Here is a 27,824-nt window from a genome sequence, read left to right as displayed (position 1 = left end):
TATTGTAGTTTTTTGTTACTTTGCTTGCAGTTTCTGTTTACTAGTCCTCAACCGGTCATGCTTGCCCCCAGTCTGTTAGTCACTCAAAGTGGCATATTGTTGTAACTTTAAAGGTACAAGATATTGTTTCATGAAACCTGGTACATGGCTAGATTGCAATATTGAAAATATGCACATCCTTTATTTTGTTTCTTTGAAAAAAAAATGTGGTTAAACAGTAAAAAATAAAACAAAATGTGACAAAGTAGGATCCTGTTATAACTTTAAAAAGTACCAGACATTTTTTTCCTCAATTATTTGCTATCCTACTCGATATGGTGTCAGTATCACACCTTGGTTAAAGCTTTTCATACCAGTCCATATTTTGACAAAACCTTTTGTCATAAAGCCTTTGAACTTTCACCACTTGTATACCATCAGCATGTTCAGTTTGAGGCAAGAGCACATAACACTGTCAAGGATTTTGACTGAATTATGGCCCCTTTTAACTTACAAATCTTGGTTAAGTTGTTTTGTACATGTTCATATTTTGTGTAAACTGTTTGACATATGGCTTTGAAATTTCTATCACTTGATTATTATACAGTGTCTATCTGTAGGCAAGAGTATAAAACTCTGTCAAGTATTTGGGCTGAATAATGTCCCCAAAATTGTGGACTTGGAAATTGGTTCAGTTTTTGTACAAGTCCATGTTCTGTCAAAACTATTTGACGTATGGCTTTGACACTTTGAACACTTGTTCATTGTCATGATCTCCATCTGTATTCAAGGGTATGTAACTATAGCAAAGATATTTAACTGATCATGGCCCTTTTTGGACTTGGAAATCGGTTGAGTTTTTTGTACCTGTCCATATTTTGTCTTAACTGTTCGAGATACGGCTTTTAAACTTAGACCACTTGTTTACCATCATGATAGTCTCCATTATGTAGGCAAGACTACGTAACTAGGACAAGGATTTTGGCTCAGTTATGGCCCTTTTTTATCCCCCCGCCAAAGGCGAAGGGGAAATTAGAAATGCTCTCCGTCCGTGCGTGCATCCGTCCGTCCGCAATGATCTTTGTCCGGAGCATAACTCCAAAAGTACTGGAGGGATTTTCTTCAAACTTTATACACTGATAGAACACATTGGGAGGAAGTGCAGTGTACAAGAACAATAACTCTACCTTGCATATTTTTTGAGTTATTCCCCTTTATCTTATTTTCTGAAAACATTTTGTCCGGAGCATAACTCCAAAAGTACTGGCGGGATTTTCTTCAAACTTCATACACTGATAGAACACATTAGGAGGAAGTGCAGTGTGCAAGAACAATAACTCTACCTTGCCTATTTTTTGAGTTATTCCCCTTTATTATATTTTCTTAAAAAAATTTGTCCGGAGCATATATTTTTCATGCATGGAGGGATTTTGATATATGTTGGCATAAATGTTCACCACCACGAGGCGGAGTGTCATGCGCAAGAACCAGGTTCCTAGGTCTAAGGTCAAGGTCACACTTAAAGGTCAAAGGATACAAGAATGAAAACCTTGTCCGGAGCATTTCTTCTTCATGCATAGAGGGATTCTGATATAACTTGGCACAAATGTTCACCACCACGAGACAGAGTGTCATGCGCAAGATCCAGGTCCCTAGGTCTAAGGTCAAGGTCACACTTAGAGGCCAAAGGTCAGATACAAGAATGACTTTGTCCGAAGCATTTCTTCTTCATGCATGGAGGGATTTTGATGTAACTTGGCACAATTATACACCATCATGAGACGAAGTGTCATGCGCAGTTCCTTTCTTTAGAATTACCTTCCTTTGTTGTTACTTTAAATAGCTTTTATTGTAACTTTTTCATTACTAGTCGTAGGGAAAAATCAAGACCACTTTTCTGTAGTACAACATGCATGCTACATCCAATTTTGAGGTGTATTTTGACCAATCTCTACCTGGTAAAGATTTTTGTGTGGACTTACAATTTTTTTTTTTTTTTTTTTTTTTTTTTTTTTTTTTTTTTTTTTTTTTTTTTTTAAGATTAACTTCCCTTAGTTGTTACTATAAATAACTTATATTGTAACATTTTTATAATTGACCGTAGGCAAAAAACAAGACCACTTTTCTGTGGTACAACATGGATGTTACTTTCCAATTTTAGGTGTATTTTAAGATATCTCTACCTGGTAAGGAGTTTTTTTGTGGACTTAGAAAAACATAAGACTTACAATGATTACTAAACAACCACAAAATTAAAATTCCATTTGCAAATACAGCTGCTAGAGTAAACAAATTTGCTGTGACGGGCATATATTGTGACATTCTGGCACTAGTGTTCCCTGTTAGCTTTCCATTCCTTCTTTTTACAGTAGACATATAGAAAAACGTCATAGCTTTACTGTTCATGAAAATTAATAAAATTTAGCAGTACACCACCTCACCACTGACTTATTCTATCTTCCACATCTTTAAAACCCCTGATGCGGACCACAGCTAAATGGTTCTTCAAAGCTTTCCCTAAAATTAATACTTTCAGACACTAACTTGCCAGGAACTTTAGCCTTCAATTATAATATGCCCAGCGGGGGGATTGGCCATGTCTAACATGGCTCTTGTTTTACATAGAAATTAGTTACGTTTGGAGTATGGCTTTGAATCTTTGAACACTTGCTTTCCATCACGGTCTCTATGTGCAGGCAAGAGTACATAACTTTTCTACTCACAACTTTTTAGCTAGACCATTCGAAAAATAACTAGGAATCCATACTTCAATTAATTGTTCGAAGAGTCAAGTGCACTGTCAATGGACAGCTCTTGTTTTCATTAAACTAGATACATGGATAGATGGCAATATGCACATCCTTTAATTTCATTGGTTTCAATAAGTATGGTTATGGTAACAAACAGTCCAAAAATAAAAGAAAATTGTGTAGTCTGTAACAACTAAGTACAAAAGATTTTTCCATGAAATTTGGTAAATAGGTAATTTTCTATTTTCTCCATTTGACTGTTTGTCTGTCCATCTTTCAGACACAAAAGTTAGATCCTTTGTTAACTTTTAAGAAAAAGAAATATTTTCACAAAACCTGACTTACAGAAGAAATGCAGGTTCTTCAATCAAATTTCAACAAAAAATTGCTTTTCCCTCCGCAGCAAATCTGGCAAATGTAGAGGACTTATTACTGGGAAATAAGTGCTTTTTACTCCCACAAAGGTAATTTTTATAGACATTTTAGTCTGTTTTTTACTTTACATTATATCCTACATTGCTGATAGTGGGAAACTGTGACAACCAATCTAGAAGTTTACAAGTTCTATTTCCAGGCAAGATCAAGGAGATGACCCCTGTAGTTTTTGGGATCAATAGGACAAAGATCAAGGTCACAGGAGCCTAAACATTAAAACAGTTTCCGCCCAATAACTTGAGAATCACTTCATTCAGGAGTTTCAAACTTGGTAGCATGATAGGGCTTATCAAGTAGATGACCCATGTAGGTTTTGGGCTCAATAAATAAAGGTCAAGGTAACAGGAGTCTGAAACTTGGACAAGGTTTCCACTCGATAACATGAGAACCACTTCACTCAGAACCATAAAACTTAGGAGCATGATTTGGCTTATCAAGTAGATGATCCCTGTAGTATTTGGGGCAAATATATAAAAGGTCAAGGTCACAGGGGCCTGAAGCCTTGAAATGGTTTTTGCACAATAACTTGAGAACCATTCAAGCATGATTGGGCTTATAAAATAAATGATCACTATTGTTTTTGGGGTCTGTAAGTCAAAGGGCCAGAACCTTGAAAACAGTTTCTGTTCAGCAGTTCGAACACCACTATACCCAGACTCTTCAATCCTAGTAACATGATTGGGCTTATGAAGTAGATGACCCGTATTAAGTTTGGGTTCAGTAGGACAAAGGTCATGGTCTCAGGGGCCGGAACCATGAGAACAGTTTCAGTTCAATAAGCTGAGAACCACTTGATCCAGTATCTTCAAACTGGATAGCATGATTAGGCTTATGAAGTTGATGACCACTATTGTTTTTGGAGTTAGTAGGTCAAAGGTCAAGGTCACAGTGATCACTGGACTGAAAATTGGACAAGCCATTATGGGGGAGTGGGGGGCATTTGTGTTTTACACAGATTTTTTAAATGATCAGCCATTTGCCTGCAGTACCTTTAACAGACTGACAAAGTGGGTTTCTTCTTTTTTCATCTTATAATTTTACCTCATTATTTAAAATAGTAAGACTAAACTAAACTGTAAGATGCAAGCATTTAATGTCTTAGATAACAAAGATTTCTGTTTCAAAATCCTAACCAAAAAAGCTAGTTTACTAACATAAATATTGCTCCAACTTGATCATATCTTGTATACCTATAAATGTTTCTATGGAATAAGGCTTCATTTACCTCCAAAACATTATTTTTCTGTGACACTGTGATCCAGTATTGACCAACACCTGCTCCGAGACCTCAACAGCATTTGAAATTCAGAGACAAGTGCTACTAATACTTATTATTTATCAGAAATTTGCCAACCCATCATAAGGAGCATAGTGTTTTGCTGTGTAAAGGGAAGTAACTACTGGAAAAAAAGAGTATTTTTGGACATGAGAGTAATTGCCCTTAACCATTTCTGAGCGAACTGTTCCCTGTTTTTTTCCTTAATTTCTCTCTAAATACAAGAAAATGCCATATATACTCCATTCTACAGAACTCCAAGACAGTCACAGGAATTGTTTAATTTTTCAAATATCTGGATGATTAGTTTTTAATTTTCTCCAAAAATTGCAATTTTGACTTCACTTTTGCTAGATTCATATGAAGTTTAGAAGATCTTAGGTAGCATAAAAATCAACAAATACATTACAGCACTTAATAGGAATTTTCGTCTGAAAATTTGAACTTTTTGCTCATTAAATTAAAAAAAAAAGCCAAAGTTCCTTCCACAATCCTGAAGAGCAGTAGGATGATGAATATATCTTGATCTAACAAAATAAAGGAGAAATTCATGAAAAACCAAGACCAGGTTTGATGAAAATCCATTGAAAGATTCATGATAAGAAGTCTTACTTTTAGCCCTAGCAACCAATAAAAGGGGCCAACTGCCACCATTTGAACAAATTTGAGAAAGGACCTTATAATGGTCCTACATACTAAGTCTGATGAAAATCCATCCAGCTACTTATTAGAAGTTGATTAAAGGTAATTTCTAATTTTAGCTCTAGCAGCTTCTAAAAGGGGCCAAGTGTCCCCAACTGAAAATTTTTGGTAAAGAGCCTGATAACAAGAGCTGTCCATAAGACAGCATGCTCTACTTTTCTCAGTGCTTGACTCTGAATTAGAGTTTTGCTAGTAAAAACTTTATAAAACTTTAACCAAAAAGTTAAAAAAGGACATAACTCTGTCAAAATTCAAATCAGAGTTATGGGGATTATTTCTGCTGGTGTAGACTTTGAACTTTGATAGCAAATAACTACTAGTACTTCAAGTTTCAAGTCAAAAGCTTTGACAGTAACAGATATATTTGACTTTATCAAAAACTTTAACAACCAAAAATTCTGACTTAAAAAGGGGCAGAACTCTGTCAAAATTCAAATCAGATTTATGGGATTGTGTCTCCTGGTGTAGACTTTTATAGTAAATAACTATTTTAAGTTTCAAGTCGAAAGCTTTGATAGTAGCAGAGATATTTGACTTTATCAAAAACTTTAAACAAAAAATTCTAAGTTAAAAAGGGGCAAAACTCTGTCAAAATTCAAACCAAATTTATGGGGACTGTTTCTCCTGGTGTAGACTTTTATAGTAAATAACTATTTTAAGTTTCAAGTCAATACCTTTGATAGTAACAGAGATATTTGACTTTATCAAAACTTTAACCAGCCAGGGCGAGTGCAATAGTTCTACTTTTTCTCCGAAAAGTCAAGCTAATAACGCTACAAATCAAGTTTGATGAAGATCAACGAAGCATTTCATTAGAAGAAGTCTTATGAAGGCATTTCTATGTTTAGTTCTAGTGGCCCCTAAAAAGGAGCGGCGGCCCCCATTTGTACAAATTTTGTAGAGGACCTTATAATAATGCTACAGACCAAGTTTCATGAAGATCCATCAAGAGATTCATGAGAAGAAGTCGTTTAAAGGCATTTCTATTTTTAGATATAGTAGCTCCTAAAAGGGGCCATGTGACCCCATTTAAACAAAATTGGGGGAGGACCTTATAATAATGCCACAAACCAACTTTAAAGAAGATCCTTACGCTGGTTCATAAGAAGTCGTTTAAAGGTATTTCTAATTTTGGCTCAAGCAGCCCCTAAAAGGGGCCAAATGCCCTCATTTAAACAAAACTGGGAGAGGACCTTATAATGATGCTATAGATAAAATTTGATGAAGATCCGTTATGTGGTTCATGAGTAAAAGTCATTTAAAGGCATTTCTATTTTATGTTCTAGTTAAAAAAGGTAAAGTGCTCCCATATGAACAAAATGGAGAGAGGACCTTATAATGATGCTATAGACCAACTTTCAAGATCCTTCCACCTGTTCATGAGAAGAAGTTGTTTAAAGGTATTTTTAATTTTGGTTCTAGTGGTGATTAAAAGGGGCCATGTGCCCCCATTAAAAGAAATTTGGGAGAGAACCTTATAATGATATTAAAGACCAAGTTTAATGAAAATCCTTCAAGCGGTTCATGAGAAGAAGTCGTTCAAAGGTATATCTAGTTTTAGCTCTAGCGGCCCCTAAAAGGAGCCAAGTGCTCCCATTTGAACAATATTGCAAGAGGACCTTATAATGATGCTACAGACCAAATTTGATGGAATCCTTCAAACTGTTCATGAGAAGAAGGTATTTCTAATTTTGGCTCTAGCAGCCCAAAAAAGGGGCCAAGTGCCCCCATTTGAAAAAAAATTTGGGACAGGACCTTATAATGATGCTACAGACCAAGTCTGATGAAGATCCATCAAGCGGTTCATGAAAAGAAGTTGATTAAAGGTTTTTCTATTTTCAGCTCTAGAAGGGGAAAAGTGCCCCCATTCGAATAAACTTAACAAAGGGCCTTGTTTGGAAGCTACAGACCAAATTTGGTGTTATTCTGACCAGTAGTTTCAGAGAAGATGTTTTAGTGAAAATGTGGAGGCCAGACCATCCACCTATACTAACAGCTCACCCTGAACCTTTGGTTCAGGTGAGCTAACAAAATGTTTGAAAATGTAAGTACAGAAATGTTTTAAAATTTATTTTCTCAAGCATTATTTTAATTTCATATCCCATGACACTAAACTGTCTTTATAGTATTTAAATTTTGGGTTAGGCTGTCCGTCTTCCATCCATTCCTCTGGGTTGGTATCAAAGTCTTTCATAGCTTCTTCTAATTTGATCCATTTCCCAAATACACCAACATCCACAATAGTTTTATAAAACTCTGTCCAATGTGGCTTTACATATTTGCAGTTGGCAGAATAAAGTTTAACGTCTGGTCCATGACTTTTTAAACACATTAGTGAACAAATGCCTATATTGTAACATCGAAGCCTTCCATCATTTGCATAACTTGCTAACCTGTTTACAGCAGATTCGCTTTTTGGATTACGAATACGTTCGCCGACAAGCATGAGATCTGTTACGCTCTCGGTAAGACGAGAATGGTACTCTTTCTCCCCAGGATTGGTCTTGCACAGTACCACTGTTGTCGTAATAAGTGAAACATAGATCCCAGATTTTATTGGCCGTTCCCTCATGTCTTTCGCTGTTTCCACAGCAACATCTTTATAATCATTTAAAATGTTCCTGAAGTAGCCAACTACAAGTAAAAATAAATTTCATTCTTTATACTTTATTTTCCAGTAAATGACATGTGTATACTAGCAAGAAAAGTTTGTAAAAAAAATAGCCTGAGAAATAGTCATCGGTGCATTGTGCTTTGCATTTAGGATTATGGAAAGAGATTTTTGTTCATGTATACAGTCATGGGAGTTTATGAACAAAGTATACACATGGGAGTTTATAAACAAAGTTTAATTTTACTTTGTTCATAAACTCCCATGTACATATCAACAAAAAAAACCTCTGGTCATTCCATAATCTTCAGGAATTCTTTAGTTTCGGAAGGACCCAGCAGTATGTCAATTACTCATAATATACACCTTATCATTTGAATTAATTCAACAGGGTTACCATAGAAATCAACAAGAGCTGAGGGGGAACATAAATGCAACTTGACCAAAAAAAAGTTAAAACAAGAGCTGTCACAATTAGTGACAAATGCCTCTGAAGCAGAAACAAAACAAGAGCTGTCGGAGGACAGCAACGCTGGACTATTCAACAGCCTTGTCAATTAAATGAATACAAAAGTTGAAAAAGGGGTTGTAAAAATGCAAAACAGGGTTATGAAACCAGCACAGTGCTTATCAGCTCATGACAGTGGACAAGTGTGTGAAGTTTCAATTAATTCCCATTAGTGGGTACTGAGATACCAGCTTACATAAGAATTTAAGGTATTGGACCCGTAATAGAGTACCTCCTATTTGAAGAGTATTCAATTCCTACCATAAACCTACTTTGACTGCAATTTTCAGGGGGTGTAGGTTCAACTTCAAGCCCCACTGGGACCAAAAATTTTTTTCCCCCATATTTTCCTTTTTTTCTAGTAAGTTTTTACTTCTTTCAAGACTTATTATGGATGTATTGTACAAAAGTGGAAAATTTTCATTTTATAAGCGATTTCTGCTATTCAAAGTGAATTTACCTCTGAATCAGGTGGGGTAGAGTTAGACATCTTTAAAAATACTGAGTTAAATATGGTAAAAGTTCTCTATTTTGCCTTCATTCTTTAGATTACATAGTGGAAGAAATGCAGGTAGGTTTTATTTCTGCCCCAAGGTTATTTTTGAATGAAGTGAGCAAGATTCAAATTTTTTTAACTGACCCACAGGATTCGACCTTGATTTTTCAATGCTGGAGTTAGAATTCTGTCTCATTAAATATGTTTACTTGAGGCACTCTAGAAAAAATGATATTTACAGTTTTATTTTGTGTTTTATAATTGTTTAACAATAGTCTGACGTTTTAGATAGTGGCCATCACATTGAAACTTGTCTCTACTTGAGCTTGAGGAAATATCATAAATTATACAAAATTTAAAAAAAACGGCAAGGTAAAAGTTGTTTAAAATTTGCAACACAGTGTGAAACATGGTCAACTTTTAGAATATACCAAACAAATGCCATTTTTTAAACATTACTATTAGGGGTCCAATACCTTTACCAAAAACTGCTAAGTTGAAAAAGGGGTGTAATTTTGTAAAAGTGCAAAGTAGAGTTATTGAACCTTTGCACTGCATGTCATATCATGACAGGGAACAAGTGTGTGAAGTTTCAATCCTTTCCCATCAGTGGATACTGAGATACCAGCTTACATACAAAAACTGCTAAGTTGAAAAAGGGGCATAATTTTGAGAAAATAGTGAATTATGGGACCTGCACATTGCATGTCAGATTATGACAGTGAACAAGTGTGTGAAGTTTCAATTCAATCCCATTACTGGATACTGAGATACCAGCTTACATACAAAAACTTAACCAAAAACTGCTAAGTGGAAAAAGGGGCATAATTTTGAAAACAAAAACAAAGTAGAGACATGGGACCTGCTTAGCGCATGTCAAATCATGACAGTGAACAAGTATGTGAAGTTTCAATCCATTCCCATAAGTGAATACTGAGATACCAGCTTACATACAAAACCTTAACCAAAAATTTCTAAGTCGAAAAAACGGCATAATTTTGTAAAAAAGCAAAACAGAGTTATGGAACCTGTGCAGTGTAAGTCAGTTTATCACAGTGAATAAGTGTATGAAGTTTCAATCCATTTCCACATGTGGTTACTGAGATACCAGTTTACATACAAAAACTTAACCAAATTGGGATGCGAACACCAATGCACGGGGCGAGTCCAATAGCTCTACTATTCTATGAATAGTTGAGCTAAAAAGTCACACATCATTTTGTGACCTTGACCTTGATCTGAGAGACCTGAATCATAAGCGTGACACACCTCCATATGATTAACATTTGTGTCAAATTATTTTTAAATCCCACGATGAATGTTGAAGTTACAGCCCAGATAATAATTTTCACGGACACATGCACACACACACGCATGGATGGAAAGTGTGATTTTAATATGCCCACCTTCATGGGCATAGTAAAAAAAATACCACAGATAGACAAAGGTGACATTGAACTTGAAGATAGGGATCTGGGTCTTGCACATGATAAATTATGTTAAAATCATTATGTGGAACATTTGTGTCAAGTAATTTAAAATCACTTGATAAATGGCAGAGTTATGGACCAATCAAGAAATAGACCATAATGACAAGCAAGAAATTAATTTAAAAACATTTTAATATATACTTATTGCCATCAATAATGAATTACTCATTCAAATAATTTTATTCAATCAATCTTTTTTGAACAATAATCTTGTCTTTTGAGGAGATAATAACAGAAGGACCAATATTTTATTCAATCAAGGAACTTCAATCATGGCATGATTGTACCACAAACAAACACCTTTGATCCATGTGTATTCATTAATCAGTGCCAATGTAGCTAAACAAACTGTGAGAGATGCTTTTAATTACTCCTGAGGGCACAGGTTTATTGTCACTTGATGGTTTTAATGGACCATGGACTCTGCCTCTTGTTTATTGCATGTTTGTCACAGTCTGTCATGGCACTCTTTGGTCCAAAATAACATTATATAAAATTGACTGATTTTAATTCTTAAAGTAGGTTTTTTTTTAGAGTTTGAGCCATTTCTGAATTGTCTTGAGCCAAAATTAGCATTTTAAGCATTTTGCTCAAAATGCCCATTCCAGCGCTAGCCCTGCCTGTGACCTTGACCTTGGAGCTAGGGATCTTGGTCTTGCGCAAGACACTTCATCTCATTATAAGGAACATTTATGCAAAGTAATTTTAAAATCCCTTTATGGATGGCAGAGTTATGGACCAGACAAGAAACTGAGTATGTTAACGTTTAACCTCTAAATGCGACTTTGACCTTTGAGCTAGGGGACTGGATCTTGCACATGACATGTCGTCTCATTTAATATGGGGAACATATTAGACAAGTAATTTCAAAATCCCTTGATGAATGGCAGTTATGAACCGGACATGAAACAGACCCTGTTAACCTTTGACTTCTAAGTGTGACCTTGACCTTGTAGCTTGAGGTCTGGGTCCTGTATAAGACACATTGTCTCATTATGGTAAACATTTATGCAAAGTTATTCCAAAATACCTTCATGGATGGCAGAGTTATGGACCAGACACAAAACAGACACTGCTTTCCTTTGACCACAAATTGTGACCTTGCTATGGATCTGGCTCTTGCGCATGACACATTATCTCATTATGACAACCATTTTAGCCCTGACAAGAATTTACATGGCCGCATGCACACATGGACGGCAGCCGCATGCACACACAGACGGACAGTGCAATTTTAATATACCCATTAATATACTGTTTTTGATAGCTACCGGACCTCTAGCCGCTTCCTATCTTTTAACAGTCTGTCCAAGACAAGCGCCTCCCGATCACAATCAGAATGGGGCCGTCTGAATGTACATGTTATGTCCGAAAAAAACTAATCCGAAAAGTCAGAATGTTGAGTGCAAATGAAAATAGACACTGACTAAAGTATAAATTGTGATTGATGGTCTTACCTATTTTCTCAAGCAAGCCACCTTTTAATTTGTCTGGAATGGTAGATTTTGACCTCCAGAACGATCGGAATGTCATAATTTTGTTTAACCGAGACATGTTGTACTAAACGCTCATGAAAACCTGACCATATGATATTTTTCAAGCGTCTAATGATATCGAAGGGACATAACTCTCTGTAAACTAGCTTGACGTGGAGACAACAAAATTATTATGGTAAGAAATTACAACAGGAGAAAAGTGATAATTTTTTAGTTATTTTACTAGGTAAACAAGCATCCTACCTCGCCTACTCATAAGCAGAATTAAAGCTAGCCTGTAGGATATGAGAATCGTTATCCGATGAGTGTCAGTGAATCCGGACACAATATTGTCGGATAGTCCCACTGGCACTAGAACCGCAGATTTAGCTTTGAGTGGCTCATAATTATATGCCTTACTTTTCAGTTTATAAAAAAATATCAAAGAAATGGTGCCTTCTTATTTATTGCGCCCCATCCTCTGTTTTTACATTAATGAAAAATTAGGCCAATATTTATGAAAATAGGCCACTCAAAGCTAAATTTGCGATTCTAGTGCTAGTGGATAGTCCCGATACGTTACCGAATTATACAATACCTTTGTAAAGAAGCAGTCTTAAATATGAGGTATAAAAGTTTGAAAAATGGCAACAGGTTTTGACCGGTTTCCTGTGTATTCTCTCATGTTAAAGTTATTTATAGAAAGGCAAGTATTGGCACTATTGCACATGCTCCGGGGGACAGTCGCAAACATTTTTCATTGCCATAATATAATGATGATAAAATAGGAGAGATCGTGTTTGTATACAAATCCATTCTATTTTCTATTTTTAGAACTGATAAGACAGTGATCGGGTGGGCAGAAGCTGAACGTCCTTTTTTTTTTGTAAATAGAGATGTTTTTCTTACGCCGTTATTAACGGCCTAACAATACAATGGATTAATTATGAACGCTTAACTTTAATACAGTGTTTTTCTAAAAGTTTTGAACATCACTACACCGCTATTAAAATTATATGTCATTTGAAATGGTTATTCATTTATAAAATATGTTTGAATACGAAAATATGAAAATTGTAAGTATTTCAAAACTTTTTGAATTTTGAAAATCCATAAATGAGTGGAAAAGTGATTAAAAATCACAAATTCCGATCCCATACACCATGTACACAAACGATGTAAAAACATAAAAATTTGTTTTGCCCACCACCAGATAAACAGGTATTAATGCGTGACATCACGGCAATCTCTCCTATTCCTTCTGTCACAAAGCAAAACATCTAAAATTTTGTACTGGCAGTGTACCACAAGACTGGAGGACGGCTATTGTTGCCCCGTATGCAAAAAAGACCCATGCAGAAAAGCCAGCAACTACAGGCCTATCTCTCTCTTGCATTGCATCCAAATTGATGGAACATATTTTAGTATCAAATATTATGAATCATCTAAATGATAAAAACTTGCTTAATCCCTAAGGTAATAAGCATGACTAGTTTTCATACAGTTAAAGAAGGAATTTCTGAGAGTGATCCATGTATTCTTAGTTTGCACGAACATTTTCTACAAATTTGTAATGCCAAGTTCAGACTGCTGTTAAGATGAATGAACAAACTGTTTCAGCTAAATTAATGCATGCATGTGTTTGTCCATTTTTATAAGCTTTTACATTAGGGGGTCAAGGTCATTGAAATACCTACCTAGCTTGTATTTTAGAGTGGTAAAGATGGTTTAGAGTTCCATGACAGTGGCGGAGATGATGTCCTGTTCGATCAAGGTGCAGGACATACACACACATTTACAAATTTCCCAGCATCTGCAGTTGATGATGATGAGGAGTCAGGGGATAAATCTCAGGTATGTTTGAAAAATGCATATCCTCAAAATGTGGTTGACTTTAGTAGGAATATTAGTCTGACTACCCAGTTCTCGATCAACCATTTTGTAAAACTGAAGTGCTTGCATCCCAGACACATTTGCATTATATTCATAATTATTCTGAAAAAGCAGTAATTGGAAAAGAACAGCTTTGAATTATTAGGTGTACTTGACTTTATATCCCATAATTCTGACTTGCATTTTAGCCAAATTATGCCCCCTTTTGGACTCAGAAAATCCTGGTTAAAGTGTTGCGTGCAAGTACATAATAGCTATTACTTAAAGGCATATAACTTTAAAACTTATTTTTTCTTTTTGTAAGTCAATTTCCAACCTCTCTGGGTCAAGTCTCAGTTTTGCAAGCAAGTTACTATCCCCAAAACTAATGCAAATACTGGATTGAAACTATTGATATTTTAACATTTAGGATAATATTCCGGCTTCTGGGACAGCAGTTCGAAAAGTCGAGCGTTGGCTGTCTAATGGACAGCTCCTGTTTGTTATCAAATCCTGCTGAAGAGTCTTTTCATTTTCAAGTGTATATATATTAAAAATATTGTTGAATTAAATTGTAGTTTCTCATTAGTTACTCAAGGATGATGGAGGTAAGAGAGCACCCTCATTTTGGACGTTTGAATATTACCAACAGTTCTTCGATGTTGAAACACATCAGGTGCTTCATCGTGTGGCGGGTTCAATGATGCCACTACCCAAGAGAAACTACTTGCAGCTAAACATACGTCCAAATCCAGATCTCTATGGTAATTCGTTTTATGAAAATATTTAATTTCGCTCATATCTATGTTTTTTAGCTCATCTGATTTTTTGAAGAAAAAAAAGATGAGTTATTATAATCACTTGATCAGCGTCGGCATTGCCTGGTTAAGTTTTACGTTTAGGTCAGCTTTTCTCCTTAACTATCAAAGCTATTGCTTTAAAACGTGCAACACTTGTTCACCATCAATAGCTGACTCTGTACAGCAAGAAACTTAAGTCCATCTTGCTTTTTGCAAGAATTATGTCCCCTTTTGGACTTAGAAAATATCAAATTTCTTGGTTATGTTTTATGTTTAGATCAACTTTTCTCCTAATCTATCAAAGATATTGCTTTGAAACTTGCAACACTTGTTCACCATCGAACCTGACTCTGTGCAGCAAGAAACATAACTCCATCCTGCTTTTTGCAAGAATTATGGCCCCTTTTGGACTAAGAAAATCAGATTTCATGGTTAAGTTTTGTTTTTAGGTCAGATTTTCTCCTAAACTGTCAAAGCTATTGCTTTAAAACTTGCAACACTTGTTCACCATCAAAACCTGACTCTGTACAGCAAGAAACATGACTCCATCCTGCTGTTTTGCAAGAATTATGGCCCCATTTGAACTTAGAAAATATCAGGTTTTGTGTTTCTAAATAAAGATCAACTTTTCTCCTTAATGGTCAAAGCTATTGCTTTAAAACTTAAAGCAGTTATTTGCCATTAAAAGGTGACTCTGCACAGCAAGTACCATAACTCTACATTGCTTTTATCAAGAATTATGGCCCCGTTTGGACTTAGAAAATCATGAGTAGGACAATATTTCTATTATACATAGACAAAAAATCAGATGTGTGTCTGCACCAGCAAGGTGATGCTCTTGTTTAGATTATTTTTTTGTTTAGAATATGCATACCAGTACTTTTTGTATGTCATTGTAATGTTCTGTGCTGTTCACTAGTAAAAATGATTTGAAAAGAAAAAAAAAGAAAACATTATTACTTAGTAAAATACTTACTTTTCTGTCATCTTTAAATTATCTTCAATCATGTTTTTGACATTAAGCATTATTTGAAAAAATGAATGAATTCATATGACCCTCGACCAAGATTCGGATTTGTCATAAACTTTGCCACTAGAGGGCATAGTAAATGTTCACTATAAATGTTTACATTGAAATTTGAAAAAAGCTACTAGTCAGAAACCTCTGGCCCAATTTTGGCATAATTTTGCAGGAATGTTTTTGGTTTACCCTTTACCAAGATTTTTCAGATTATTTTCTGGTGGCCGTGAAGGTTAATCAGAACTGAAAATAGAAAAATCTTCAAATGCCATCTTCTGAACCACTGGTCTGATTATGATTTTTTTTTTGACAGAAATGTTTCTTGAGTGACCCTATACTGAAATTGTGAAAGCCATCTGGATTGATCCAGAATTACGTGGCTGCTTGGTGCAGATCTAGATTTCTAAATGTAGCTCTGTTGAAAACTTTGAAAAATGTTCTACTCTAAATACAGACAAGTTATCAAAGTAGTTTGTCTGAAATGTTTCTTGTTTCACCTGTTTTAGCTGTAAATCTGTGATGAGGGATATAGGGCCATTATGGTTCTAGTTTGTAGCTCCATCTCATGATCAGTATATTAAGTTGTGTTATTTGTATATATATTCAGGCCCATTTTGGATCTGTACCACGCTAGTGTTCACCACAGCTATAGCAGGAAATCTCGCCAACTACCTGTCCTCAGCCGGGAAAGATTATCACTGGAGATATGATTTCCATAAAGGTAAGTTTAAGAAATCATTTATCCCACACATGATTTTGTCCTTGAAGATAATCATTATTATCATTGCTTAGTGTCAACTTACGGTGGAATAATGCATTTGCTGTTATGGCATAATAATTCTAAAGTACAAACAATGATTTCTGTGAACAGTAACATCACAGTTTCAGTCTTCTTTGTTTGATCTTTACCCTGCTAAATTTCCCAAATGGACTGGTCCATCATTCAATTTGGGCAGTACCACTTATTGTTTAAAGGGGTGTTCACTGAAAATTTACTGGCTGAATTGCAAACAATGCAGACCATGGTCAGCCTGCACTGACATGCAGGTTGATCTTGGTTTGCTCTGCTCACAATGGCAAAATCACTTGCCGTCAGCAGGCTACAGATTAATAGGAAAACAGATATGTTCATATTAAAATGTACTTTTTACCCACATTTTTGCATCACCTATAGATTGCAAATAATATCTAGTTTCATTTAGCTCTTCGGGATTAGCCATTCATTTATAAAGTATGCTCATCAGAATGATAGCTCTTTGAAATTTGATTCAAATTAAGCAAGTCTTGTATTGTTTTTTGACTAGAGAGACTGTATTCAGAGAATTTCAGACACTGAATTTTTGTGTCACTGGAGATAACTCTTCAGTCTATTCAGATACACATTTCTGTGAAATTATGTCCCATTAAATGTGAGTATGATACAGTTCATTGTTTAATATGCAATAGAAGAAGCATCTTGAAGATAGTTTGAACTAATTTCCTGAAGGACAGTATTAATCATACATCTGTCCTTTGTTTTAAGATGGGAAGAAATGTTTTTTTTTCTGATAGACATTGCAGCGATTTTCTTTAATCAGTAATTTCCAGATGGCAATTTTTGCTTTATTTGCATATTTTCTTTCACTTTTCAGTGACATTTGCAGCCACTGCAATATTTAGTTACTGGTGGCTTATACCGGCGATGATGTATGCCTTTCTATGGTGGAGGAAGTCGCAGGCTGGGTTTACGTTCCTGGAGATACTGTGCGTGTATGGTTATTCTCTAGCAATATATATACCCATCTCTGTAAGTATAGTGGTGAGTAGATAGCAAACTGTTGGTGGCATGAAGCAGTTTGGTTTTTGTACGTACTACGTAGATAGTTTTCTTTTTACTAGCTCACTTGGCGTAAGTGCTTAAGATCAAGTTTGAAACTGGGTCATTGTAGGTTAAAATTAGGTCACTAGGTCAAATCATACAAAATACCTTGTTAACCTTTCCTACCTGTTTGTGTCTATGAAATCTGGGTCATGTTCAGAACTGAGTTGACTGACGTAAAGATCTAGGTCACTATGTCAAATAATTGAAAAACTTTTTGAATTTGATCTTTATAAAACTAAAACTATCTCAGAATGTTTGTCTGTGTGAAATCTAAGTGAAGTTTGCAACTTCTTGTGTATCTGAAGTAAACTTGTGTCACTACCAGTACATCAAATAGTGGAAAATCTTGTAAGCATTCCAGAGCTTTTACTTTGCAACAGATTTTCATGAAACCTGGTCACAGTAATTGTCTGTGTAAAATATAGGTTTTGGTTCAAACTGGGTGATGATGACTGATCTGAGGTCAAAAACTAGGTCACTATGTCATGTTATAGAAAAAGCTTCAACTTTGTCTATTTTTGTCAAGAAATTAAGGTTCAGTAAGAAACTTGACCAAATGAGAACACAGACAAGGTCACTTGATCAAAATATAGAAAAAAAACATGTTTGCATACTTGATGCCACATTTTATACCTGATCTCCTTGAAATTTTGTTTATAGATTTGATGTAAATTTTAAGACTCTGTTATCTAGGGTAAAAAAAGTCACTGACAAATTATAGAAAAAGTGGTTAACACATTCTACCTGCTTTACAGTAATGCATGGTCAGAATGTTGATGTTATTAAAATCGTGTGCGTGTTAGAAACTAGGTCATTCTAGGTAAGGATTAGGTCAGGTGAGCATCAACTAACCTTCTTGCCCTCTTTTTTTTTTTTTAGTCTTATCCTTATTTACCCAACTTTTTCCCCCATATTTTCTGTGTGCAGTATGTAGATATAGCAAACAGTTTGTTGTTTCTGAAGTGGTTGTAAAAGAAATGTTTAAATTTTGATTGAGTAATAGGGGAAACATAACACCATTGCATGATTTTGAATGAGCATCTGTTAACTTTGCTATAATCGTAAAAAAATTGTTTCAAGCCTCCTTTCAAAAAAAGACATTAAAAAATTTCTTCTAAGACACTTTGCAAACCAAACAATATGTTGTTTTTTTCATATATTAGTGTAAAAAAGTATTTTATCCTACAAGACTTTCAACATTTTATATATGTATCCATTTTATTCAAAGGTATCCCTTGCCCATCCTTCCTCTAGAATATGATATCTTTAGATACATGTATTGTTTTAGATGTAGAAAATCTTTATCAAATATGTTTAACGTTTAATTTACTAAATATATAAATTGTTTGTATTGAGCTACATTCATAAGAAAATGTCGTGCCATAACAGACAATTGTAAAACAGAAAAAAAAACATTCCAGTTTTTAGTCTTAGTCCTCCACCTCTGATTCATGTGGGGAAGTTGACAGTTACTTGCGGAGAACAGGTTTGTACTGGTACAGAATCCAGGAACACTGGTTAGGTTAACTGCCCGCCGTTACATGACTGAAATACTGTTGAAAAACGGCGTTAAACCCAAAACAAACAAACAAACTTGCTGGTAACATGTATGTAGAAAATGTTCCTTTCTTCAAATACAAAATTTGGTTCTACTTTACCTTAGAGTTGATCTTTTATGTGTATAACATAAATGCTTCTGTTATACTGCAAATATTTCCTATATAATTTATTTATTAGATACCTTTCCCATGTCGTGAAAGGACTATATATGTTTTATATAGATTAAAACTGTTAATGACTTGCTGATAATATTTGGCAATTTATGCATCTTTTTCGAATTTTATTAATTTGACAAAAATCTTATAAGTTTAAATTTTGATGCACATATAACTTAAAAATTTAGTCTGTCTTTATATTAGTAATGTGGAAATTTTATATAGAAAGGTTAAAAATGATATATACTATTTTGAGAAATAATTTTAAACAATCTTAAATACAAGAAAATGTAAAAAAAATTCTCAAAATCTGTACATAGTCTAGAAACCTTTAATTTGTGAGACTCGTTAGTTTTAAGTTTTAAAAAGTTAACTGATATGTTTGCAATCCATGCCTCTGTATTGTACGACAGTAAGATATACTTACAATATCATTTTGTTAAAATGGTGTAATACCTAGGTGCACTACACCCGAGTGGTATGAATAAGAGAATAAGGAAACGTTCTTTATTTACAGATACTCTGGGTTGTTAACATAGCATGGTTTAAGTGGGTTCTCGTCATTGTTGGTGCTGTGTTGTCTGGTGGCGTCCTGGTAATCACATTCTGGCCAGCTGTCAAAGATGAGACAAAAAATGTGGCAGCCATATTCTTAGGCCTTATTTTCCTCTTCCATCTTGGACTGGCTGCTGGCTTTGTGGTAAGCTTATTTATGTGTATGTGATACAGATACTGTTTGCAGACTTTAGAGCATTTGCTTCTCACCACTGCTGGTTCAGGCCTTACCATTATCAAATATAATAGCGTAAGGACCCAATCATGCCTGAAGGAAAAGATGATGCACCTGGAAGTCAGCAAGTTTTTTTTTTTACATTTTTTTACTGAAATCTGTTTCCACAAATTTAATTTCATTTATACGTTGGTATATTTCAAGGAAGCCAAACTGAATCTTTTCATTAACTTACAAATTTTAATTACACTGTGAAATGACAGATGGAATGAGAAACAGGATCTTACATGTATATAAGAAACACTCCTATGCAGAAGGTTGAGTGTAAGCATTGTTTCAGAAATGTCTTTGATGTTTTACACCTTTGGAATAATTAATTAATAAAAAAAAAAAATTATATGTCAATTTAATATTCAAAGACCAGTTTGCAAAATCTTACAAAAAAGCATGTTTTAGAAAAAGTTTGCATAATATGAGCCTTCCACTTTGACTCTAAACATGTGACTTTAGGTCACTTAAACCATATAACTCATAATAGTGAATTTCCCAAATGTCCTATGGACACATTAGTTTCTGTTTTAAAAATATTTGACTCTTTGAATATGCGAATACATGAATATATATTTATTTTGCAGTTGTATTTCTTCCATGTCCCGCCACCTGTGGCTGCTGTAACAACACCAACAACGGCTCATCCTACACAACATCCGCAAGCACTTAAAGAAAACTTGCAAGCTGGAGCTCCTGGTATAAATAGTCCAAAAACAAGTGCTTCCAGACTGAACAATATGGAAACTAGTGCTTCTAAATTAGACAGTCTAAAAACTGGTGCTGATGATGCAAATAAATTGAAAAGTGTAAATAAAAATCCGGCTCCACCAATTCAAGGAAATCCGGCTCAGCCAAGTCAAGGAAATGATTCCAAAATTCCTGGCAATGCAAGTGGTGTTGGTGGAGGTACAGTTGGACAGGGTAATGTGATAGCTCCTCAACAAAATAGTAACATAGTCAATGAAGATAAAGTGAGAACAAAGTTAGATACAGGGAATGTTAGAACAAATCTTAAAACAGGAAATGAGAAAACAAATCTTGGAGAAAGGAAAATTAGATCGAAATTAGGGAGGACACTTCTGAAAGAGAGGCAGATGGCTTAATTAGGTGATATTAACAATTTTTTGGACAATGCAAAGACAGGCATTGGTTAGAAAATCCAAATGTATCTGAAGTTCTAAACATTCCACTTGATTTTTGGAGCTAAACTGGACAGAGTAAGTTAGTATAGTCAGTTCTGGGTGAGATGCACATGAAATCTGATCACTAAGCTGTCAGTCAGGAACTTGGTGAAATAAACATTGTTTATATTAGGGAAAGGTATCTTTGGGGAGGAGTTCAAATTGAATTTACCAAGTGTGGGTTTATTTAGAACAATTTTATAGGTAGTACAATAGCACACCTTTTGTTTCATTAAATACATCATTAAGTTCATTAACCTTTACCGTGCTGGACACATCGATTCTGACTTTGCGGCCAGTGTAGATCTCAGCCTGGACATCCATGCAGTCTGATGAAGATCTGCACTGTTCGCTATTCAGAATCTCTTTTGGTAAGCACCCCTTTTAACAGTTAATGGTACTGTCTAAATTGAAAGATGGACAAGTTCATTATAGAAATTTAGCAGGGTAAGGGTTAAAAATCAAAGTTCTAAACTAGTTGTTGGCATAAAAAATTCTGCATTTACAAAGAACTAGATGTAAAATATATATCCAGCTTCAAGAAATTAGAAGCAAGTTTGAAACTGGATTTAGATATTTATAAAGAAAACAGAATAATTCAGGGATCATCCTAGGTCAAAATTTTAGGGAGAAGTGACTTCTCCCTCTGCAGAATTTAGGGAGAAATCGAGGAATTTAAGGAGAAGAATCGGCATAGAATTCAGTTTCCAGCCTATAGTTATATATTTCCACTTTGTGGGTCTTGCTATAACTTATAAAACAGTAATTATTTAAGGAAATTGATTATTGCATTATTAGTTTCATGAATGTATAAATAAAGTATTAACTTAGCTATGAAAAAGTTGCCTTAAAATTTTTATCCGAAATTTACACGTTCGAAGCTCGTAAGTTTATCAGGTGCATGATCGAAACGCCGTGAAAATTTTCATTCATGTTTCGATTCTCGTGCTTTAATAATGCCCGATTCTTGCATCAAATTTTTCAGATTTATACATTTAATTGATATATTTATTAATCTTTTCGAAAATAATACCAAACTCGTAGATATTGGCGATATTTTTGCAATAATTTTGTACGGCAGTTCAGACGTCCACGAAATCGTATTTTTTTTTATCCACAGTGCCCGGGCAATTCATTTATAGAAATTGGCCGTATTTGAAATATTTTTTGAAGTAAGTTTTAATAAAATCAATAAATAATATACTGTTGATGCATAAGATCATGCACTCGCTAAGTTTATCGGCTTTTTACACGCTGATTGAAAATTTTCAAAATGGCTGCGGCTAACAACATTATTGATTAACATTGTGGGATATTAATGATACGATTGGCTGAAGTTTGACAGGTGAGTAGGCGGGGTTGACTATGGATTTATCGGTAATTTAATCTAGAATATGCATCAAGTTTTACAACTTGAAGTAAACAGATTACAACACTCAGAAAAACTCAGCGATTCGGATTTCGCCTGGAGGCAATAATTAGGCGAAGTGGCTGACTTTACAGTGACGATATCGCTCAAATCGCCTTGTAGGATGATCCCTGTAATTATAGAATGTTAATTGTGGTCATCATTTATAAAGCATCATGGATGTTTTTCTCCATGCAAAGAAATGTTTTTGTAGAAATTCTTATGTCTGCATAGCAGAGTCCACTTTTACAAATGTCTAATTCCAGTTTCCATCTTGTTTTTACTTTCTCAAAGTTTGAAATATAATTTTGTTATTTGGTAAAATAATGATTCTATATTAGATACTGTCAGGTTTTGGAATGAAATAAAAATGCTTTTGAAATGTCTTTGCAGACATATTTGGTGTTCCATAGTTTTCTAGATTAGCCCCTAGACTAATAACAAAGATATTTACATGTACAGTATATACATTTTCCTTCGGTTTTGTCCAGTGTCATTTCATAGAGACAAAAGCCAGTCTATTCTAGAAGTTTTCATAGAGGAATGATGTTAAAATGACATAGGATATAGACTGGCTCAGTTCACTGCATTAAATCATAAAAATGTAAAAATGGTATGTCATAGGTGGTATAAAAAGGTGTGAAATGCCCTAAGAGATGTAATATATTTAATGAATAAGGTTGGCATTGATATTTCTGTTTTACTCGTTTCATGTTTTGAGTCTATCTTTGCATAATTAAACAATGTAAATATATTTATTGAGAGTTCTTTAAAATCCTTGTATTGTAAGCTTGATGGGGCTTGCCTCCAGGTGAACATAAAGACCAAGTTTTATATTTTTTTAACCAGTTTCAATGCATGTTAAATATTAATAGTCATTAAAGAATATTACTAATGTTGAAAGTTTACAGGTATGATTATAATGTATCAAAAACTTCTAATATTTTTCATTGCATTCCTATTGTAGAGAGCCATTTTCTGCATCAGTTTTACACAGAAGTAAGGGTGCTTTAGTAAATACAGTTGAGCCGTGCCATGGGAAAACCAACATAGTGGCTTTGCGACCAGCATGGATCCAGACCAGCCTGCGCATCCATGCAGTCTGGTCAGGATCCATGCTGTTCGCTTTTATAGCTTACTGCAATTAGAGAAACTTTTAGTGAACAGCATGGATCCTGACCAGACTGCGCGGATGCGCAGGCTGGTCTGGATCCATGCTGGTCACAAAGCCACTATGTTGGTTTTCTCATGGCACGGCTCAGTTGTACTTTGTTTGCAATTGTCAGGTCCCTGCATAATAATATAATGTATATTGTTAGATGGCTGAAACTTTCAGTTTGAATAAATTTTGCCAGTCCTGTCGAGATCGAGGTCAGAAGTTAAACTGTACATAAATACTCTGCTGCTTTACTATTGTTTACTTGCAATCACCAACCATTGAAAGCATGTCTGAAGTTTCAAGAAATTTGATGTAAAACTGGAGGCAAGTTTCTTTAATATTTATTCTGTGATATTTTGCTCATTTTTTGCATGTCCTGTTTTATGTTTTCTGTTCCGTTATCTACATATTCTACATACTGTGATCTTGTAATAGTTTGGCTGAAAATTGTCATCAATTTTGATATACAAATCGAGTGAAGTCAGTAGGTAATTAATAACTGTCTCATCAAATGTACAACATGACTTAAATAATCTAAACAACATTGTATATGCAACTACTAAAACACCTTTGCCCTTACGAATAAAGTATAACAGAAGATTCTTAAACTATATCAGTTGGGAAAATACTACTTAACAGATGAAGAGAAAAACAATGATTTTCCTTTGTAGGGATAACAGATGTTTTTTTTATGTTATAACATCTGCAGAATCCCAAGGTATTGGCTGGTACCTGATCTAGGGAACCAACATGGCCTAAGGGATTCAGCTGATGTTGTAATATGAAACAAACATAGGTAAATGCTGATCTAGCATAAAATGTGTAAATAGCTGAAAAATGAATGTATTGTCCGTCAACTTAATTAAATGTTTATGAAATGCGTGGGAATTTTAGCAATGTTTGATCACATTGAGGTCATTTCCTTCTAAATTTTCGATTATAGGGCTGTAATATGTTAAGGCTTGGTCATAGAATGTAAATTTGTAAAAAGGTGTGTTAACAACAAATGAGCGCGAGAATATCTCTGTTAACACACATTTACTCGCCTGTTACTTTTTTGTAGGTTAGATTATGTTGTTAAATTTTGAATATTATTGAAGAACTTCAGTATAAGGATGATTAAATTCAGTCAAAACAAATGCTGTACAAAAGTTATTTCTTATTTTTCAAATTTTTTGTTTTTGTTATAAAATTAGTGTGTAACTTTGGTTGAAATTATTGTGTTACCTGGGTTTAGATAAATCAGTGTGTTACAAATTGATTTCATTATTATGTCTCCCACCACACAGTGGTGTGGGAGACATATTGATTTACTCCAGTCTGTGTGTGTGTCTGTCTGTGTGTCTGTCACAAAGCTTGTCCACACTTAAGTCAAACATTTCTCATCCAATTTTCACCAAACTTAAACAAAATGTGTTTGACCATAAGACCTAGGCCAAGTTCGGTAACAAGCCAAATCGGTCCAGGCGTATTGGAGTTATGGCCCTTGAATTACCTAAAATCGGCCTTTTTAGCTCGACTTTTCGAAGAAAAAGTAGAGCTATTGTACTCGCCCCTGCGTCGGCGTCGCCATTGGTTAAAGTTTTTGATCAAGTAAAATATCTCTGTTACGGTCAAAGCTATTGACTTGAAGCTTAAAATAGTTATTTACTATCAAAGTCTACACCAGGAGACACAATTCACATAACTCTGATTTGAATTTTGACAGAATTATGCCCCTTTTTAACTTAGAATTTTTGGTTAAATATTTTGATAAAGTCAAATATCTCTGTTGCTATTAAAGCTTTTGACTTGAAACTCAAAATACTTATTTACTATCAAAGTCTACACCAGGAGACACAGTTCCCATAACAGTGATTTGAATTTTGACAGAGTTATGTCCCTTTTTAGCTTGGATTTTTTTTTTACTGGCAAAGCTCTAATTCAGTGTCAAGCACTGAGAAAAGTCGAGCGTGCTGTCTTACGGACAGCTCTTGTTACTATTGTCCGCACTCTAAGTCCAACATTTCTCATCCGATCTTCACCAAACTTGAACAAAATGTGTTTGACCATGAGACCTCGGCCAAATTCGATAACTAGCCAAATCTATTCAGGCATTTTGGAGTTACGGCCCTTGAATTACCGAAAAATCAGCCTTTTTACTCTTGTCCGCTCTCTAAGTCGAACATTTCTCATCCGATCTTCACCAAACTTGAACAAAATGTGTTTGACCATAAGACCTCAGCTAAGTTCGATAACTAGCCAGATCCGCCCAGGCACTTTTGAATTATGGCCCTTGAATTACTGATTGGATCCACTCGTCCAGACCATCTAATTGGATGTACTCACCTAAACCATCTGGAGAATCTAGACATTTTTCATAGAGGCAGTTGTGGGAGACATGCGCTTTTCTCAAAAGCATCTCTAGTTAGAATCATTGTTCTATAATGGTTCATGTATTTACATCATGGACACATTGTATGTAATTTTTGCATTTATTGTTTACTTTAGATGTGTACTTTATTGTGTAAAATAAAAATATGTTAACAAGTTATATTGTTGCTAGACACAATAAGCAAGTAAAATTCATCTGCTTTTTGTGGGCTTTTTATGTTCTTTATTATAGGAAATTATAGGAATTGTACTTTGATCCCAAGTAAGGCTAAATATATATATAGTTAAAGCTGGTATTGTTTACAAAATATAGGTTCAGAATTACTGATAAAAGAAGAAAAAAAAGACATCAATAAAAACTACGTCATTTTCTTCCTAACTTTATTAACAATTTGTAATGTGGATTGGCCCAAAAGGGAGATTATAATGAATATCTTAAAGAGAATTACAAATTAAGAGTTGTGTGGTTTCCATTGCAACATAACTTTTCTAAATTCTACTAACATTACAGCCAGATAAAAGGCTATTTTCAGAGATGACATGCCATGTTGTCTTTCTGAATAAAGGTCTGCTTTAAGGTAACAAAAAAAAAATCGAATTTTTTTTTCAAATTTTTATCCAAATTATGACTTAGCTTTTCTGTTCCCTGTTTTAACTCTTTATCATGCTGGACATAATTGATTCTGCCTTTGCGACATAATCTGCACTGTTCGCCATTCAGTCAGTATCTTTTTGGTATGCACCCTCTTTTAACAGTGAATGGTACTGTCCAGTTTGAAAGATGGACAAGTTCATTGTAGAAATTAAGCAGGGTAAGGGTAAATCTTTTTGAAATTAATTGTAGGAAATACATAAAACACTTCCTAAACCTAACTGTTTGTTTTCCATTTATTTTGTACCTTCAGATTATTGAATTATTATGGGGTCTATATTAAGGTTTATTTACTTACATGTAATTTTTGAACTTTGAAAGAATTTATTTATAGCATTTCATGTATATTTCTGGTTTTGAAATTTGTATTATTTTGTGAAGTCTGATTATGAATAAAAATGTGGGATATAAATTGACAGAAGTTTTTTGGTTAATTGTCTCTCAGTTTTGTTAATTGTCTCTCAGTTGTAACATGCATCAGTTGTATTTGGGAGCCGGTAAATTCACCAAAGACAAACTATATTTTGCAAAAGGATGGTAATTTAATCACAAAATTAATTTAGAGATAGGCTATTGCAGTATCATGTTTGTTATATAATATTAAACCCTTCCCCCTTGACTGTAGATGATTCCCTTTCCCCTTTTCTCAATTGGAGGGGATCCGTCTCAGCTGGATAGATTGTGCAGAAACTGAGGGGAAACTAAAACATGTGAAGTCTTTATCAGTCTTTTTTGTTGTTATTTTGTTGCTAAAAGGGGCAACATCTTTGGATGTGTGTTATCATTCTGGAAAATTAGTTCACTATTTACTAAATTTACTTAGCTTTGCTGTGATGAATGCTTCGAGATTATTTGAACCACTCTGGAGTCAGCTTCTTGGAAAAACCAGTACTGTCGTATGAGAAGACGTTGTTGAAACACTATTTGGGCTCGAACCCACAACCCCTGCCCCAGGTTGAGCGGCTTACACCTTAACCACCAGACAATCATTCCAGAAATTGTGAGCTATTGGGGAAAAAAGTATAAAGAATGAAATTTTCACATTTGTCTTTGTTTCGTTGTGGCGGGGGTGCCAGAACGACAGAACGCCAAGATGACGTTTTTAGGGCGCTGTTTATAAGTTTCTGTCGCGTTATTCTTCATTATATCATATTGGCGGGGGCGCCAGAACGAGGGAAAGAAACAACACCAATAGAGGAAAATGTCGTTCTGTCGGCCAGAACGACAACGCCAAAAGATGAAAACGACAGAATGACATTGGCAGAAATCAGCCACCATA

The 27,824-nt window shown here is 34.8% G+C and overlaps 2 protein-coding genes across 3 annotated transcripts; one reads left to right on the top strand and one right to left on the bottom strand.

The window, feature by feature from the left end:
• Positions 1-7,197: 7,197 nt before the first annotated feature.
• On the bottom strand, positions 7,198-11,864 carry LOC123523819 (mitochondrial import inner membrane translocase subunit Tim29-like). The gene is made up of 2 exons (XM_045301527.2): positions 11,705-11,864; positions 7,198-7,776 (listed from the first exon to the last, which is right to left on the bottom strand). Exons 1-2 carry the CDS (start codon positions 11,799-11,801, stop codon positions 7,226-7,228), a joined length of 648 nt encoding a protein of 215 aa, XP_045157462.2. The 5' UTR covers positions 11,802-11,864; the 3' UTR covers positions 7,198-7,225.
• On the top strand, positions 11,795-27,265 carry LOC123523818 (protein YIPF1-like). 2 transcript variants are annotated; one of them, XM_045301526.2, is made up of 7 exons: positions 11,795-11,918; positions 13,436-13,576; positions 14,184-14,358; positions 16,023-16,136; positions 17,047-17,201; positions 19,509-19,691; positions 20,357-27,265. In XM_045301526.2, the coding sequence occupies exons 1-7, from the start codon at positions 11,916-11,918 to the stop codon at positions 20,873-20,875; spliced, it is 1,290 nt and encodes a 429-aa protein (XP_045157461.2). In that variant the 5' UTR covers positions 11,795-11,915; the 3' UTR covers positions 20,876-27,265. The 2 variants fall into 2 exon arrangements, with proteins under 2 accessions (XP_045157461.2, XP_045157460.2); XM_045301525.2 differs by having other exon boundaries at positions 17,047-17,213.
• Positions 27,266-27,824: the final 559 nt, after the last annotated feature.

Source organism: Mercenaria mercenaria, chromosome 3, assembly GCF_021730395.1.
Source record: "Mercenaria mercenaria strain notata chromosome 3, MADL_Memer_1, whole genome shotgun sequence".
Classification (NCBI taxonomy): Eukaryota; Metazoa; Mollusca; class Bivalvia; order Venerida; family Veneridae; genus Mercenaria; species Mercenaria mercenaria.
This window is presented reverse-complemented; position numbering and strand designations above follow the sequence as displayed.